Here is an 18,936-nt window from a genome sequence, read left to right as displayed (position 1 = left end):
GTTCGAGTGTCGGTCGGGCACACAGTTTTAATCTGCCAGGAAGTTTCATATCAGCGCACACTCCGCTGCAGAGTGAAAATCTCATTCTGAGAAAGAGATCTTTCTGAATTAAGGTGATTGCAGAGAGAGAGAGAGAGAGAGAGAGAGAGAAAGGGGGGCATGGAGAGGAAGGGGCGGGAGCGTGCAAACAGCACGGAGACGTTGACTGCAGGCAGGACAGAATTGTGATTGCGTGTGCCGACCACTGACAGGCGTTGGATGCTTTGTTACGGCACAGCTGACAGCGGTTTGGCGCTGCAGTGTAGGGACGCGCACCGTGCAGCGTGTCGATGGCAGACCGGACTACTCCTATCTGGCCGCTGCAGCCCGAGGGTACGCGACACTTCGGTGCGCATTGTAGTTAGTAGTCGGCCCGTAGCAACGTTACGTGCGCGAGGGGCACGCGCGGGTCTGTTCCTGCGAGACGGTCTTGTGGACGCTCTGTCAACGTGCCATCACCAGCATGGCATCTGTGTAAGCACAGATACTCCGTCGGTCACAAAGGCCGCATTAAAATGGAATAAAGTGTAAAGGACGATGTACAGCACTTCAAAGAGGGCATAAAAACCAAAACGTGCAGTTGTAACAGGTCAGATCATCGGGCAATAAGGTTCTTGTGAGAACCATAATAAAAAGGCTGTCAAGGAAATCAGATGATCGAATAAAAAAAACCGAGATAAACTGAACGTTATATCCGTAGAGGAGTGGGAACAAAGTTACAAAGAACACTATTAATTTGCGCCAATCGTACATGAACCTGTAGAAATGCATCTTGACAGCAGTGTCCGTTCTTTCAGATAACTTGATACTCTGTACATTTGTTGAACGACTATTTATTTACTGCAAAACAGGGAGATACTCCAATTATGGGGCGTAAACAAGATAGTAAAAAGCCAGAAATAATTATGAAATTCACTGAAAAATTAGCTTCCTTAAGTGAAGGTACCAAATACGATTTCATTTTCTCAACAAAGAGATAACTTGCATTTAAGAAGGATCTGATCGTTCTGAATTACCGACTCATTACTGAGTAAGTTTCACTTTTCACTAAGGGGAAGAGAGATTAAATCAGAATACGTTTTACACAATAATGTTAGATGGTCATTTGATGTCTATCATTTGCTGTAAAATTCTTCGTATAAGCTCGTATTTGGCGTGTTATTTACAGATGCTCTTTCCTCTTCTGTTGTTTCATGAGCTTGTAGAGCTATTAAGTCACTACCGGGATTAACGTCTGTCTCGAAAAATTTAATCCCAACAACGCTTTATGTGCACCTTTCAGAAATTACTGCATTTGATATATACTAAGAGTATTAATATTAATGGACAGAAACACTCAGGAGCTCAAGGCCGCAACTGTGGCCATTAGTACAGCACTGACAGATTGTGCAGAGGCCACGAAGAACAATATGAGATTAATAGTAGTTCTTAGCAAGTCATCGCGCTGCTGTAGGACCATTATGAAAGTTAGAAAAGAAAATAAGCTACTGAAGTAGTACGGCGGCTTCACTTGTTTGGAAACAAACCCATCACTTGTAATGAAGACGCCACTTTTCTATCAGTGTGTTTCTCATATGTAATGCGCAGCAGATACGCTGAGCATATTGTGCCTGCTGCCTCGAACACTTTAGAGACATTTCGATAGATTAGTCAGTTTGGAAACTACTCTAGTAAGCAATATTCTACAGCAGTATTTGATAACCCGTATCAGAGAACTGTAAAGAGACCAGTAATCAACTGGCTCTTGTAATTAAACGAAATAATGTGCTTCCATAAATATTTATATCATATGGCCAGTGTAACGCTTGCTTATTGTATTTCAAATAATCACTATGTTTTCTAACTGCTAAAGTTTGTGCGTCTCTAAGGGAATTTCGTGAGTTGTACATAATAGTGTGCAAATAACTACAATATGTTATATCGTGTGTAAACAGCTGTAGTATGTTACTACTGACATGATTTACAGTTATCTATAACGCCCATTATATTTTTTAAGAACCGAGAGATAATTGTGTCAAAACTACCTTTAGTCTTACTCAGTCATTCTCATTGTATAGCAACGGTCTCAAAATTATTTTTCTAGAAACGAGACATCAAAATGCCTAATGCTCATAATTAAAAATCATGGTTTTGTCATCTTGTAAGCAAATTTCCATCAATTGCAACATTCAGACATTAAATGAAGTACTTCTTTCCATTATTTATCGACTATAAACAAGGTAACGGGAATTACGGCAGTGATGCGCGTTAAAAAGGAAAGTGATAAGTGACAATGAAAAAAATTATTAATTTTCTTAATTATTTATTTTGTGAATATTCAGGTAGTAAGTCTGCTATAAATGGATGTGGGTGTTTTGCTGAAGAAAAGATAATGTGGTAACTCTTCGTCTTCTTGATTTCCTGCTTTGCAGTATTTGCTCCGAAATTGTGTGTGAGCCTACAAACAATTTATTACGTCAGCTTTTAAGTTGTATACAAATTGAGATGCTGAATCTTATGATTCACTACTTTGCTCAGTAGCTGTGTTGTTTCCCCTGTTTCGCATTCGGCAAATGTTAATTTATCGTCCTTATACAGAGATACATTAGCTCATGGCTGCCTTGAAATTTGCTCTCCTTTAATTTTTTTTATGCCTCTTGTTGACTTTTCGGTATGAACAATAAGTTTCAATTGTAACAGAATTTTTCTCGACGGTAAAAAAATCTCAGTGCAGCAAGCTAATTTTTAATGCGAGCGAAAATGCAGTGCACCTATAAAAATATTGTGTGGCCTGTAGAACATTTTCAACTGGGAAGATGACACAGACTATTAGTAACTATATTCCAACTCTAATATTCCCACAGTCAATTAATAACTCTGTACTACCAACTTTTGGGCTTATGCAGTCGTCAGTAATTTGAAATCTACCATTATTGCCTCCTATAAATATATTTGGTTGTAGTTGACAATGAGAACAATTACCGCCGTGCGATAACTTGAAACAAGTCTTGAACAGCCTGCTTTCAGTGGTGCGTCACTGGATAATGTGTTTTCTCCTTTGAATGTTGTCTCACTTACAGAAAATCTTTGCTTCTAGTTACACATTCTGTCTTTCTTTTATTTCCCTTGTTTATTATTCTGTGTGTTTACATAATTGATCAGACACATTCTTAAGTGTCAATCGCTCCTCATAAAATAAAGATGTTAACACATTAATAACGGAGCAAAATATTCCGTGATTTCCGAGTATGCATACGTCCACAATTATTCCAAGGATGGAGCTAGTTTTATCGGATATATTGAGGTCCTGTTAGTAGAAGAATGATAGTTGAGACTTAGGTTGACGTAAAGTCTCAGGAGATGGTCTCTCGACTTCCTGGGCCGAGGCTCGAAAGGAAACTAGAAAACAGTTGCAAGTTTTGTCAACAGTTGGCCTTGTCGATTACTAGTAGAGAAGCTCAACAAAGTACTGTAACTGAAGTCTCTGAGTCACAGTTGATCAGTTGTAGGCGATTTGATGTTAAGTTTCTTGGTCGTTGTAGGCGACATGATACGTAAGCTTTTCTGTTCGTGTAGACGAAGAGTGACGACAGGTCTCTGCAGACTCGATATCGTGACCTCCAGCGAACGATTATTTGTGTTTCTTACGTTAATAAAACTGATACATAACCCTTTATTTTGCTGCATTAAATTATGACGAAAATTTCCTTCGACACGTACGTTAGTAGATGCTGGCAGAAGAACAAAAGAAGCAAACCTGGTGTTCCTAATCAAGCCAAGAATAAATTAAAATTATAGAGGGAAGCTTTCTCGTGATTGTTGAGAAATAATAAATTCTCCGATCATAAAATAATTCTCTTATCCGAAAAAGGCTATGAAACTGCGAGAAAAAATTGTTGTAGGTGCTTGGATGTTCGCCACTAACGATTTAGTTGATAATGGAAACGGCCATCGCTGTGCGATGACTTGAAATACATCTTGAACAGCCTGCCAAAGGAATGCAGTGTCCAAAGCGATTGTTTCTCCAAAACACATTAAAGAGTAAGGAGAAGCAGTTGCTGGTATGTTAATGGTGAATCATTCGCAGTGGTAGACAACTTTAGAATTATGAGAGAAAATGGAAAGACTACTGAAAGAAATCTTTCGTTGAAATACAAACAACACAAAAGTAGGTAGTAATGTATAGTAATTATCACTTACATAAGCGGGAGTTTAAAAGACAAAAACCAGAATTTCAAGGGCTGATATCAGAAACAAAGAATTTATTGGGAAAAACAACTAGGATGTATGAATTTTTACATTTATTTGTCTAAAATACCAGTTCATCACATAGAAAATACATAATCATATTTGTAGCTATCTGTTACCAAATCAGTCCAGCGGAACTTCGAAAGTAAAACTCACGTCACCGTTAGAACCAGCAAACATTCATTCTGGGAAATACAAAGCACACAGTATAAAATGTAATTGCAATCACGTGCAAAGCAGATGTTATTTACAAGCAATTTCGTCATGTTTTAGTTGCGTGATGATGATTGAAAATATGCACTAAGGACCGTTTTGTACCATACGTACATCGACTTATAAACATTGGTAAAATTGTTGTACGGGTAGGAACTAAGAAACAAATTTTGGGTGCTGCGTCTACGTTATCATCTTTAGAGTTTTATTTCAGTTGAAGTCACTGAAAAGGAACTGATTTATTTAAAGAAGGTATAAAATCCCAATCACTGTGATTCATATACTGTACACCTAAAGATGGAAAATGAAAGAAAGTTGTCGCACCATTTGAACTGAAATATCCTACATGGAATCCTTATACTTTTGATCAGCTCTTCGCGGGTACGTATTTTTTAGGTCTGTGAGCCGTCATTAGTGGCGACATTTGTACGGATGCCTGTTGCACTTGACACGCCTTGATAAACTTGCGCGATGAAGATCCCGCTTCTTGGAAAGGGAGGCACGCTGACTCCGGTTCGAATCCTTCCGACGGATTAACCACGAGAGACGATGTGCCGGACACTGTGGATGTGGATTTTAGGTGGTTTCACACATCCCACAAGGTGAATACCAGGCTGGTTCTCACATTCCGCCTCAGACGCGCGCTACGCAAACATTCAGAAAACTCTCTCAGACTCTAGGCGCAGACATATGGTGTACCGATTTCGTCCTGGGGCGTAAATGGGAGGGTGATGACCTGAGGTGTTTAGTGTCCGTAAACTCGTAAACAGGAGCAGTAGCATCATGTTGCGCTTTGATTGGCGTATTTAGCTTAATTCATTATATATTTCTTGTATTGTTGACGTTTCCTCGTACTTCGAAGTCCTCCGCTGATGCCTCTTCCTAATAAAAGACGTAAGCATCGGTGTGAAGGATTTGTGTGAAAATTTGAGGGAGGAATGCTTTTGGACCCAAATCTATCCCAACAGCGTTTGTTTCGTAACATAACCGAAAAAAAAGTCTGCAGGAAAACGTTCAGTTTTTGATACTATTAACTGATATTACAGGACCAGTGAAAACAGATAGGCGGCGTCTATGGTCCTAATTCCTACAGTCCTTATTTCGCGGCCGTAAGCAAATTAGAACTTGAACTTGGATGATAACTTCTTAGTGCCATCATGGATCTAACACAGACATCTTGTTTTCTCGGGCTCTTTTCCAGTTGAGTAACTTGGTGAACATGGTCTCGAAAATCGCGCGTACACGTCTGGTATCCGTTATCGCGTGTCCTTATTAATTTGTCATTGATGTTCAACGGAGTGAATGCCTTCCCAGAATTCAAAGGACAACATAAATAATTTCCTACAGTTTTTTAATCGTAGCTTCGTATGTGTTCCTGTAAAAATTCATTCAACGTTTTTTATGCCACAAGTTGCGCGATGGATTTTAAATGAACGTATCTGGACAACAAATGATAGTAATAAGTATAAGGTGACTGAAAATTATGAGCCCAAGGAATGGAGATGACATACTAATCAGTGAATCATAACAAATCACCATATCGTATTGCACAGTGGTTTACATCAAAACATATATAATTTTAGCAGAAACGAAAATTTCCCTCTGACCCTCGAAATATAAACAGAAGCCGTAATTAAGTTTTAGAAGCGAGAATCGACGTACATTATACTGCGAGATCCAAAATATAGTTCTACGTTTTATTTATTCTATATCCATGCGCTGTTGATGAAATTTTATCGGGTTCCCTTTTCTACTTATAATTTTCAATTGAAGCGAGTAAGACACTTCTCGAAATATTTCTTCAAGGTGAGTTCGATAAGCTGATAAAATACCATCAGCACAATCCGCCACGAAAGCCTGAATACACTTGGCTCTATTTTTAAATATTTTTCAACTTTTGAAAGATAAGGAACAGTATGTGACACGTAAATGAACAATCTGTGAATACAGGAGATAGCGGATGCCTCTTACTTTGTTATTTAATAGATTTTGACTGGTACAAGAAAATTATGTGGATAGACGAATGTGTTGTTTTGCCGTCATCACAAATCATTGCATGTAATTACAGATGTTGCTATAGTGATGGATTTACGAGAATAGCTACAAAACGGCGCCGGATGATCGTAGGCGATGTATCGTCCCGGACTCAGAAAGAACAAGCTAATAACAGATACTTCAGACAGTTTTCCTTCAGTTCTTAACTTGCTGCAGTACACCAGGTGGAGCTCACCAGAGGGATCAGAAGCGACTGCCCTGTGACCCTACAGATCAGGGGAATGCTAATGTCCAGGATATTGGAAATTAGCTACGGATGCTGCAGCTAATGGTGACTGGTGCCACCGCAATTACCGCATGCTGCCACGCCAGTGCTGTAGCCTGGTGGTTCAGCGCTGTATTACTGTCTGTGCTGTATCTGACTATAGCGCGCCATACTGTAAAACGTACAAATACTGGACGTAACTAGTTATTACAGGTACTTGTAGTCTAAAAATGTAGTATCTAACGCTTATTCAGAGGCTATACAGCTGTTAAACAAACTAAATGAATAGGGTTGTTAACTCAGCAGCATAGAAATAGGTGAAATAAACCTTCGTCATAGATGTATGTTGTTAACTGGGAAAGGATTCGAAGCCGGATCTCTACATTTCATGACCTGCACTATGTCATCTGCATTATCTGGGTTCGTTTCAGATATCGAGTCAGCGTCTGAATTTACGTCTAGATTTCTCCTGCATTTTAATGCTTCTGTGTGACTCTCCTGTTACGTTACACCACTAGCCGGAAACAATGGCCTGCTTTATAAACTAATTCTGAATGTGCGATGATACCACTGCGTAAAATATTTTGTTTTATTCACCAATGACATATTCAGTGGAGTGGGGTTCTGTATTTGTGAAAGTTACTTCAGAGGTATCATTTCATTTCACTGCATCTTTATTGATTTCATCTGCCTTAACTCGTTTCATGTCTGTGAAGTTAATTCAACCCCTCAGTAATCAGTCACAAAGCAAGTCCAGCGGCGCGTATCTCACGTGATAATCGGGGCAGAGACCAGCTGCCTACAGTTGTGGTCTAAAATTTTATTATTATTATTATTGTTATTATTATTATTACTATTACAGCCAAGAGACCTGAAAACCTACCGGGTGTCTCTCCTGAGACTCAGTAGTCGCATGCCTTTTCTCTGCCGTTTTCGAAGATATTTTCAATGTCATTTTTGTAACGTGGAGTCACTCCAATCCTGCTTAAGGGTTGTTTTGTGCGACGGCCAGTATCAGGCGTAAGCGGCGCTCGTTTCTGATTACAAAGAAACATTGCTAAAAGAGTACTTTCACTAGCGCAAACGATAGCGCAGGCAGTGACCGTGGAAAGCGCGTGCTACGCAACGTCGTCTAGACAGTGCGGTCATAGAACTGCGTGGCTCTGCCATTCGTCCAAGGTCTGATATGCTTTTGTTTTCTCTTAACCTCTGTAGATGCCCGTGCATGAAATATCGCACCAAACTAATTCCACACAGCTGAGTCGACTATGTACATAAAATTACAGTATAAATAACATTTAATGTAGAGTTAAAACATAAACATTTACCGTTGACGATCGGCATACCTTGAAATACTCAATGAGCGGTCTTTTTTGCGCTGAATAGCTTACACATAACAGAATAAAACATCAGGGTAAACTGTAATTATGATAATTGCGAGAGGAAAGGCAGATGACGTCTCTTAGGAGAGGTATAGGGCACTTATGGATACGTAGGCCGTTCAGCATTCGTTCTTCCTGAAATCCTCTCTTCAGGGTTGACTCAGGGAGAAAGGGTCGCATAATTTCTGAATTGGTCGTTAGATGCTCTTGCTGTCACACACTGGAAAGCGCTGCCCGCGGGAAATAACCGGATTCGAGTCTCGGGGAGGCACACAGTTGTAATAAATACGATGGTTGATGCTTAATCGTTGAAGACGCGCTCTTCCACAATATTGATGTCAATAGTATGATATGGGACAGATGTCAGACGTTTGGTCGTTTCGTTCCGCATGAGACTAACTGATAATTTGCTGCTACAGACATTTTTTTACAGATATGCTCGAGATATACTAAGGATGAATTTGCCGTACCTGTGAGTTAGATTATTCAATGAAAATAACGGTGACGATGAACAAGTTAGGTACAGACGTTTCTAAAGTAAACATAGCTTATAAATTTTTGTTTGAGATGCAGAAGTCATCGATTAATTTAGATTGATTGGTGTTTTTGATTAGCACATATTCGATCACATGACTCAGAAATTGTCCACACTGGCTCTATTTCATCTAGGAGACAGTTTTGTTCGCAATTGTCGGACAGCTAAGTGGCTGTCTATGCGTGTTTTTATATGTACACTCCACTACCCATCGTCTGTTTCTTTGCGATATTACACTTTTTTGTTGAAAAGTGTCACGTGCTAACGTGTCCTATAGTGGCAAACACACGGGACAAATTGACCGCACGTGTTTGATCTCCAAGCATAGAAGCAAAGCTGTCAAGCGAGGGGAGGGGCTGCGGTGTAGGAGCTTCGGCGCCGAACTTAGAAGTGCCTTCCCCGCAGAGGGAAGCACCACAGCAGCAACGACCTTAGTCAGATCTGTGTCTGGTGCCTGGAGAGCAGCCTGTTCAGCTCCTGCAGCTCGTGGATCTCGTAGTTGTTGTTGCCGTTGGAGCCGCAGCCGCGCCGAGGACCGCTGCCGACGGGTTTGCCCGCGCCGACGTCCTCCGAGATGATGAGGGCGCAGTTGCTGTTGGTGTCGGAGTCGGTGCCGTCGTTATTGAGCATGCTGAGGTGCCGGTGGGAGAGAGCGGCGGCGTGCAGCGGCGTCGCCTGCAGGCTGTCCGGAGGCTGCCGGACGCCGCCTCCCGCGCCTCCACCGCCGCCGCCGCCCACACCCCCGGCGCCGCCCATGAGGTCGCCGTTGTTGGCGGCGGAAGCGGCGCGCGTGTGGTTCATGAGCAGCGGCTGCAGGTGGGGCGGCGTGGCGCCCGCCGCTGCGGCGGCCCCGGCCACGGCGGCCGCGTGTGCGGGCGACGGCACGCCCGCCGGGCTGATGGCGCCCGCCCCGCCGCCGCTGCCGCCGCCGCCCAGCTCCGTCAGCAGCAGAGGCGGCGGCCGCATCTCGCCCTGCAGGATCTTGATCTTCTGGATCATCTCGCGGATCTCGTACCGCAGGATGCCGAGGAAGCACAGCTTGAGGAAGGCGATGACACAGTACCCGAGGACGAACAGGATGTCCGCGCTCTGGCGCAGCCAGAGGAGTAGGCGCGCCTCGCAACCGGTGGTGTGGTAGTGCGGCTGCGCGCCCGTAACAGTGGCAGACGCCGTGCCGGATCCGCGGAAGGGCGGCACGGCCGGTGCGCTGCCGCAAGGGTGGGCGTTCTTCTGGTTGGGACCGAGGGTGGCCCCCCGCTGGCTGGCCTCGATCGGAACGCGATTGGCGTCCATTTCAGAGTCTGGCGCCATCGGGGACGAGCCTGCGGTACTGGCGTGTCTCTCCGAAGTGGCACCGAGGAACCGGCAGCAGCTCTCCGGCACGATGTCGTGCCCTCCGCTGTCGTGCTGGCGGTGGACGTGGTCGTTCCACAACCACTCCGGCTTTCCGACGTCCGGCGCGGCGGCAGCCGTCGTCGTCGACCCGACGACAGTAGCGGCCGTAGTGGGGCCGCCCAACGAGGACACGTTGGCAGTAGCAGCTGCCGTCGGCGCCGTAGACCCCGCCGACGCCGAGACGGTGGCCCCTGCGCTGCGGTTGGCCACCGCCGCGTAGTCTTGGGCGCCGTCGACGCCGCAGCAGCGGTAGTCCCTCTGGAGCGCGTCCCACAGCGCCGTGAAGTCGCGGTCGACGCCGTACTCCGCCGCCAGCCGCTGCTTCAGCGTGGGGCGCAAGTCGGCGCAGATCTTGTCGAAACGAAATACCCACACGACGCCGACGATGGCGTCGCCGAAGAGGAGCACCAGTAGGAGCAGCCAGTACACGTTGAGGAGCCGCTCGTTGAGGCGTAGCGCGCCCAAACAGCCGACCAGCTGCAGGAGGCCGCTCTGCGTCGCCAGGGCCAGGTAGGCGTAGAGGAAGCTGGGCTGGTACAGGGACAGGCCCGGCACGAGGTACCGCCGGGGGTCGGCCACCACGATTCTGCCCGCCACGATGGCGAATCCTAGCACGCTCACCAACAGCACGGCATTGCACGTGTAGATCCATAGACGGTAGTAGCGCATCGCAGTCGTCTTGCAGCCCTGCTGCTGTTGCGGGTGCAGCGACAGCTTGTGGTGCGTTCGTTTCTGCTTGTTACCGTTGTTGTTATTGTTCCTCGTCTGGTAGTCGCTACAGTATATGGAGGCGTCCGGGGCGGGCTTCGTCATTCGTGGCGGCGGAGGAGAGGGCAGCTTGTAGTGTCGGAGGGCAGAGTGCTGCAGGAGCATCACCGTCATTGGTGAAGAGGGGCGAGGCCGGCCGTGTCGCGGAAAGCTGTCGTGGTGCGGCGCAGCTCATGGAGCTACCGGCAGCTGCTCGCCGCCACTCAGCGTGGCCGCATAGTCGCGCATGCGCAGCCACTCGCTGCTGCTCCACTCGCTCGCTGCAGCTGCCTCGCCGCTTCCGACTCGTCTCGTGATCCCTGCTTATTCTGCTTTCTGGCTGATCATCACAACCTATCACATCTTCTTGGACGGATGCTGCTCCGAGCACCTTCTTCGTGCAGTCTGTTTTTCCGTTGCTGCAGTACGATTCTAACCAATTACCATCTCTCTCTTTTCACAGTTAGGAGCGCTGTGAAGATTATACCTCCTCTAACCTCGCATATAAGTTTCGTTGTCACAGACTGCCTTTAAACATACAGTACAGCACTGTTCCAGCAAAAGGACGCTTGGTGTTTGTTGTTATTCTTCTTCGTGCACCCCACCTTGCGGCGTTTGCTACTTCCTTTACGAGCGAGTAGCGGCCCTAAGGTGTCTGGTAGGTCCGTGTCTTACAAGGCACTCTCCAGCGACGAGCTCGCAGAGCCTAAGGGTCCACGATGCGTCACAGTAACCAGCATGCAGTTGTTTCGCCTTGGCAAGAACGTCACCAATACTTTATTGTCATCTATTTTATATTATAAATAGGTAGATTCTCCGTCGAAACGCCGATTTACGAACTTACTAGAAACAGCTAAACAATAACAGCACACTGACAACTATCAACAAAGCGTAAATACCTTTTAACATTAAGTAACTCTGTTTTAGAATTCCGTTGCCTTCCGCTTTACCAGTATTATATATAGTATAGTTGTGGCTTCCGCCTTATAAATTCAACAATACTGTACAATAAATCAACAAACTGAGCGGTCTAGTGTCGATATGCATGTTGCGTATGAGACTGCTCAAGCCCGAATTCATCCGAGGTCCTCCTCGGAGCTCAGTGTCCTCCAGCACAGTATTCTTGCGCCGTGGTTGCGCCTGTTGCACGTCATGTCGCTAGCCGTCGGGCTTGGCCCGCTCCTGAAGATGGCCGAGGCCTCTAGGGCCGAAACCTTCTCTCCTCTTCTCAGCAGGGCTCGCGGTTGACGCTCCGGGCCCCTATTTTGCTGCTTCTATTTTTAATGTACCTCGAGTATTAGAAACAAGCAGTATGTGTCGGAGAAAACAGGCACGCGTAGCTACCTGCTAGGAACGAGCTTCGGTTCAAGAGTCTTGTCTGTTTTTTATTTCTTTTCATCAGTCAGTGCACATACAGTATACAGCTTGTTTCAGCTTATTCGTAGCAGAAGCCTGCACACAACACGTCACAAAGATTTATTCTACTTTCACACGCTTTTGATAGGTGTAGAACTGGGAGAAGTAATTTTTTCGTTGTCGAGTCCCACATGCATCACGATTCACAGTTCAGTGAATTGCAGTTGTGGCCATGTCACGGATACTCCTAATGCAGTACCACTCGCACGTTCTTGACGAGATTCTGCGCAGATGGTCTCTGAAGCATATATCCGATGTCATCTGATGATATTGAAGTGCTGACCACCTTTCCTGGTTGGTTATCGCTCCAAATTATAGTTGGATTTCTGTCGTTCCGTCCGACTTCTCACGCAGCGAGAGCCTGCAACAAAAGAAAGACATAATTGTCGTTTGGCATTACATTTCTGCAAATAAAAGGAGGTTGTGAAATAGTTTCATAACTACATCTGGGAATGTGATGAATGGTAATAATGTCAACGAGCTGGTGACCACCAGCTTAATCAATGTCAGAGTACCAGAATGAGATTTTCACTCTGCAGCGGAGTGTGCGCTGATACGAAACTTCCTGACATAGTAAAACGGTGTGCCGGACCGAGGAGAGCTTCTGTGAAGTTTGGAAAGTAGGAGACGAGGTACTGGCGGAAGTAAGTCTTTGAGGACGGGGCATGAGTCGTGCTTGGGTAGCTCAGATGGTAGAGCACTTGCCCGCGAAAGGCAAAAGTCCCGAGTTCGAGTCTCGGTCCCGCACACAGTTTTAATCTGCCAGGAAGTAATGTGAGAGTAGTTTGGAGCACGCTTTTAGCAGATCATGCGTTTCCCTTCGATTCTAATGTCCTCACAAAAGTTTGGTGGTGCCGGTTCTTGAGAATGGAGTCATTGTTCCGATTTGACGACGTTAGAAAAGGAACTGTAGGAATGGAAGTTACCTGCCGTTACATCTGAAAATCTCAAAAGATCATCTAAACAAACATGAATCGAATGAGAACAAATCTGTGACAGCGGCCTTACATTGAGCTAGTTTACTGTTAGAAATAATTGTTGCGTTCTGTCATCCTGCCTCTAACAGACTTTTGTTTTCATTTGAGTACGGTATGCTGTTCTTTTCTGCCTAGTGCGCAACTTCTCTGATAGATTTACAAGTAGTTCCATTTCACCGACAAGGTAAATTATTTTACTTGAACAATGATTTGCATTCCTCGCAGAAGCGACAGGACCGAAATAATAGCTCCCCTTCCCCACAATAATTAATTTAAACTCCTAGACAATCTGGAGCCGTTTCTTTTACTGTGAGATACACACACGATGTGTCATGAGATAGCGATGTGCACATATACAGGTGGCGGTAGTATCGCGTACTCTAGGTATAAAAGTACAGTGTATTGGGAGAGCTGTCATGTCCACTCAGGTGATTCATGTGAAAAGGTGATTATAGTCGCACGACGGGAATTAAAAGACTTTGAACGCGGAATGACAGTTGGAACTAGATGCGTGGGACATCCAGTTTCGGTAATCGTTAAAGAATTCAATATTCCGAAATCCACAGTGTCAGGAGAGTGCCGAGAGTACTAAATTTCAGGCATTACCTCTCACCACCTACAAAGGAGTGGTCGACGGCCTTCACTTAACGACCGAGAGCAGCGGCATTTGCGTAGAATTGTCAGTGCTAACAAACAAACGACACTGCTGAAATAACGGCACAAATCAATGTGGGACGTACGACGAACGTATCCGTTAGGACAATGCGGTGAAATCTGACGTTAATGGTCTATGGCAGCAGACGACCGACGCGAGTTCCTTTGTTAACAGCGCGACGGTGTCTGCAGCGCCTCTCCTGGGCTCGTGACCATGTCGGTTGGACCCTAGACGACTGGAAAACAGTGGACTGGTCAGATGAGTCCCGATTTCTGTTGGTAAGAGCTGATAGTAGGTTGGAGTGTGGCGCAGACCCCACAAAGTCATAGACCCATGTTCCATCAAGGCATTGTGCAAGTTGGTGGGATGTGTTCAAAAAGAATGGAGTGGGACCTCTGGTCCAACTCAATCGATCATTGACTGAAAATGGTTATGTTTGGCTACAGGGAGACGTTTTACAGCCAGTCATGGACTACATGTTTCCAAACAACGATGGAATTTTTATGGATGACAACGCACCGTGTCACGGGGCCACAATTGTTCGCAGTTGGTTTGAAGAACATTCTGGACAGGTCGAGCGAATGATTTGTCAGCCCATCGAACTTTTGTGGACATAATCGAGAGGTCAGCACGTGCACAGAATCCTGCATCGACAACACTTTTGCAAGTATGGGCGGCTGCAGAGGCAGCATGGCTCTCTATTTTCGCAGGGGACTTCCAACGACTTGAGTCCATGCCAGGTCGAGCAGCTGGACTACGCCGGGCGAAAGGCGGTCCGACACGATATTACGAAGAACCCCATGACTTTTGTCACCTCGGTGTATTAGGACCGTGTAATGGGGTGAACAGGAAAGAAATTGCCAAAGAAATTCTATGCTGCCTTGTCGGAAGACAAATGGCAGTATCATTCAAAGATTTGTTTTTATAGGTCAGCAATCAACCCGTATGACAGGATATTATGAATTTCAAAGCTGACGGCAGTATCAGTTGATGTTTTGTTCATTCTGTGACAAACATTGGATGTGGTGCAAAATTTGCTCACGTGGAACATTTTTTGGAAGCTCTAATATAAATTGTGTTGTTTTTAATTTTAGTACATGGCAAGCAAATTTACAATACAGCCTCATTAATCAGAAGCTGAGTTTTCAAGTATACTTTTATCTGACTTGTGTTTTGGCAAACAGAAAATGTAGCACTGTGTTTGCAGAATTTGTGGGGAGAATAGAAAAGTAATTGTTAGTGTTTCTTCGGAAGAAGGCCAAAAATTTGACGGAAATGAAAAAGCCCTAGCACTGTTCTCAGCCTAGTAAATTTAGCTGTTATTAAACTGTATGGAAAAAGTAAACAGTCATTTAGATGGTATGCATGTAAAATTTGCTATTTAAGAAGCAAGGCCGATTAAACACGCGTATTTTAGCAGCCTGGGAGACACTTTTCAGTCAAGGAAGTGTTGTTTGAGAGCTCTTCGTTACTTCTGGGGATACGACTTATAGATTCAAAGACATCATTTTTAAACGCATTGTCAGTGACTTAATGTATTAACAAACTAAGGTTATCATTTAACGTTACAGTAAAACAATTTGAGATGTAGGAATATTTGTATTTGGAAAACGGAGTAGAAAACCGTACTTCAAGCAATATTTTTAGTTCTTGTATTGAGCGAAATTTTTTTGAACCAGATAAATTTTGTTTATTATTGTCCTAGTTCCAAAATAAATTTTGACATATTTCTGTTCATCCTAAAGATAATTATTAGTTTAAATTTAGGCACAAGACTTACAATACTATATAATTTTGATTTCTATATTTCTTTTGAAAATTAGCAATGTTTTTCTTTTAATGTTAAAAACAGTTTCTATTCATCCCATTTTACGGTACCTTTAAAACATTGGTATTTAGTATTTAAATGGCAGTCATGCGAATCTAAAGGACTTCTATGAAAAGCCGAATGTTTTACAGGGTTGCAGAATTTTCGAAACGTATTCTGTTGTAGTCCTGTCAACGTATCCAATGAATGAAATTATTTTATTTAAAGATTTGTCCACGACTCGAAACGAAATCTTCATTGAAGTAACCAAATATACAGGGTGTTTCAGATAAAGTGTTTTCCTGTATAGCTTACAAAATAATACGTGTAAGGAATATTTATTTGTATAGGTAAATATAAGAAATGTTACTCTGTCTGGGGAGTTGTGAACATAGTTTGTTTGGTTTTTTTCCAGTGAGTTACAGCAACGAGTTATACTTTTTTTAAATGTAGAATTATTTTTCCTGTCAAATAGCTCATATATTTAAATTGAAACTCTGTTTCAATAGTTACGTTGCTGCAAACAGAACGATATTTTGCTAACATTGTTCGCGTATTGTAAGGAAAGAGATTATTTCTAAGAGTTTTATTCTTCATAAGAGAAATTCATTTTTTATTTATGCCCGGTTCCGTTCAACTCAAAGGAATCCTTACTGCACTTTTAACGTGAAGCTCAGCCGAGTACAGTGCTTCAGGTGAGATGACACAAATAGCAACACAAGGCGCACATCGTTTTTAGTAATTTCCTGAAGCTAATTTAGTCAAGAGTGACTGCATCGTAATGTTTTATTACATTAGTGATTGCGTTTATTATTTATTTACTTTCATTCCGATGAACTCTTGTGTCCGTTACGGATGGTGATGGAAAATGTCGTTAAATAAATGTTTTAAAGAAAAGTCTGTGTCTATGGGTATAAGAATTTGCAAGCTTATGTACCGCAATGTGCGAAGCATAGTTCATTAATAAGAAGAGACCCAACTTAATACATAGTTTAACAGCCTACATATTGAGACACTGTTATAAGGAAGAGGCAAAGAAATAATTAACATCTGGAATTTTTCAATTCTCAAATTGCCTTTTAGTGTAACATGTAAGTAACAACATTCGTATTGTAAATAAAAACCGTCTTTTCTTGTTTCAGTGTATTTTATTTCTTCTAGGCGCGTTTAGCCTTTTACTTTAACGCATCTTTAACGGAATCTAAAATGACACAGTTTTGGTTTGATATGCTAGATATGTTGATTATAAAACAGTCCACGTCTTGTTTTTACATAAATAAGTGATTACTTACAGTTATCCATGTTTTTGGATGCCATCTGTCTTTGCTCTGATCTGATCACATGCTGGAGGTTACGAAACATAAGCACGTTTTCATGCTACGAACTCTTTTCTTCACAATTTTCATATTGTTTGTGCTAATTGCTGAGGAGCACTATTAGTCTGTCTTTAATTACAGACATTTCATCGGAAACTGTGATTGGAAGTCGTGGCTACTGTATGTTCACTTTGTCTCTTCTTATTTGGTTTGTTCACGTACGTGTTTGCCAACCTAACGAAGTCTGTGCTGAAAACTACCGTCTGTTCATTAATATATATATTTATGTTTGTGTAAGGGGGAAAGCAGGAGTGTTTATATCTGTGGATTATTATTGTGCGTGTGCGTGCGTGTGTGTGTGTGTGTGTGTGAGAGAGAGAGAGAGAGAGAGAGAGACAGAGAGAGAGAGAGAGAGAGAGAGAGAGAGAGAGGGGGGGGGGTGGGGGGGTTCGGTGCGGAGGGGGGGGGGGGGCGGGGGGATGTTGATGGTTGTTCAGGCTAGTTGTAGAAAGTTGAATATGAATGTAATAGCTGTCAGTGAGTGGCTGAAACTTTTGGTGTTCAGCTGATTTGAGTTTTGTTTTCAGTGTTTCGTGAAGGGATTCATGGACGAGTGAGTAGAAAGGGGTTGGGTGGTGTTATTATTATCATAATAATCCTCTGTTGGAGTGTTACTCTATTATTTCATCTATTAGTATAAACATTGAGTTGTTTCGCACGTGTACTTGATCATTCAACAGGTTTTCTTTTCTGCTTTGGTTTTTTTGTATGTGGTAGTTTTCTTGCAGGGTTACCAGATGGTTTTTTATTGCTGATTGTACTTGTTTTCGTGTCTTCTTCTGTAGAGGTTGGTTTGTGTTTGTGTTCTGCAAATTGGAGTGGTTTGTCCCATACTTCGAGGCTCTCATGTCTACTTTGTATCTGATATCAAATGTTCTGCTCGCTGCCCTACGTATCTGCCATCACAAGTGTTACACTCTAATTGATACAGTACGTACCTGCTTTCTGGTATATGTGTATGTCTTTTGTCAGTTTTGGCGTGTATTTTTGGGTAGTACTGTCTTTGTGTATGCTATGTTTATGCCTTGTCTTTTGAAAAATAAATAAATGCGTACTTGTGCCCCTCTCTCTCTCTCTCTCTCTCTCTCTCTCTCTCTCTCTCTCTCAGCACACACACACACACACACACACACACACACACACACACACTTACAAAGGGAACAGAAATGAACAGACGGTAGTTTTCAGCACAGATTTCGTCAGATTGACAAACTTGTATGTGAACAAACAAAATAGGAAGAGACCAAGTGAACACACAATGGTTACGACATTAAATCAGAGTTTTCGATGAAATATCTGTAACTAGCGACAGAAGACCAATTGCGCTCCACAGAAATCAGCGCAAACAATATGAAAATTGTGAAGAAAAGAGTTCGTAGCATGAAAACGTGCTAATGTTTCGTAAGCGAAGTTATAGTATGACCTTCGGCATGTGACCAGATGAGAGATGTGGATGTACACGTAAAGAAAACGCAGACAGCAGCTAAAAAAAAGCGGATAACTGTAAGTAATCACTTATTTACGTAAAAAACAAGACGTTAACTATTTTACAATCTACAAATGTCGCATATGAAAACAAAATTATATTATTCTAGATTCCAGTGAAGATGCTTTAAAGTAAAAGGAGAAACGCATCTGGAAGAAATAAAACACAGTACAACAAGAAAAGGCGGTTTTTATTTACAAAACGAATATTTCTGTGCTGTCTGCGGATGAAGGCGCCGCAAACAAACTTGTTAACGTGCACAGAGTTTAACATATCATTTTTTTGTATCCATAGAATTGTATTAGAAATGACATTTCAAGGTTGAAATGCACACATAATAGGATTTTTTTTAGACGAATAATTTTTGATGCCATCTGAAGATAGGAACTAATTATATTCATAATCACATAAAATTGTAAAT

General features: G+C 43.1%; 1 protein-coding gene across 1 annotated transcript; it reads right to left on the bottom strand.

The window, feature by feature from the left end:
• Positions 1-8,981: 8,981 nt before the first annotated feature.
• Positions 8,982-10,933, bottom strand: LOC126234605 (uncharacterized). The gene is made up of 3 exons (XM_049943329.1): positions 10,184-10,933; positions 9,580-9,799; positions 8,982-9,495 (listed from the first exon to the last, which is right to left on the bottom strand). Exons 1-3 carry the CDS (start codon positions 10,931-10,933, stop codon positions 9,092-9,094), a joined length of 1,374 nt encoding a protein of 457 aa, XP_049799286.1. The 3' UTR covers positions 8,982-9,091.
• Between the last annotated feature and the right edge of the window lie 8,003 nt (positions 10,934-18,936).

This window comes from Schistocerca nitens, chromosome 2, assembly GCF_023898315.1.
Source record: "Schistocerca nitens isolate TAMUIC-IGC-003100 chromosome 2, iqSchNite1.1, whole genome shotgun sequence".
NCBI lineage: Eukaryota > Metazoa > Arthropoda > Insecta > Orthoptera > Acrididae > Schistocerca > Schistocerca nitens.
This window is presented reverse-complemented; position numbering and strand designations above follow the sequence as displayed.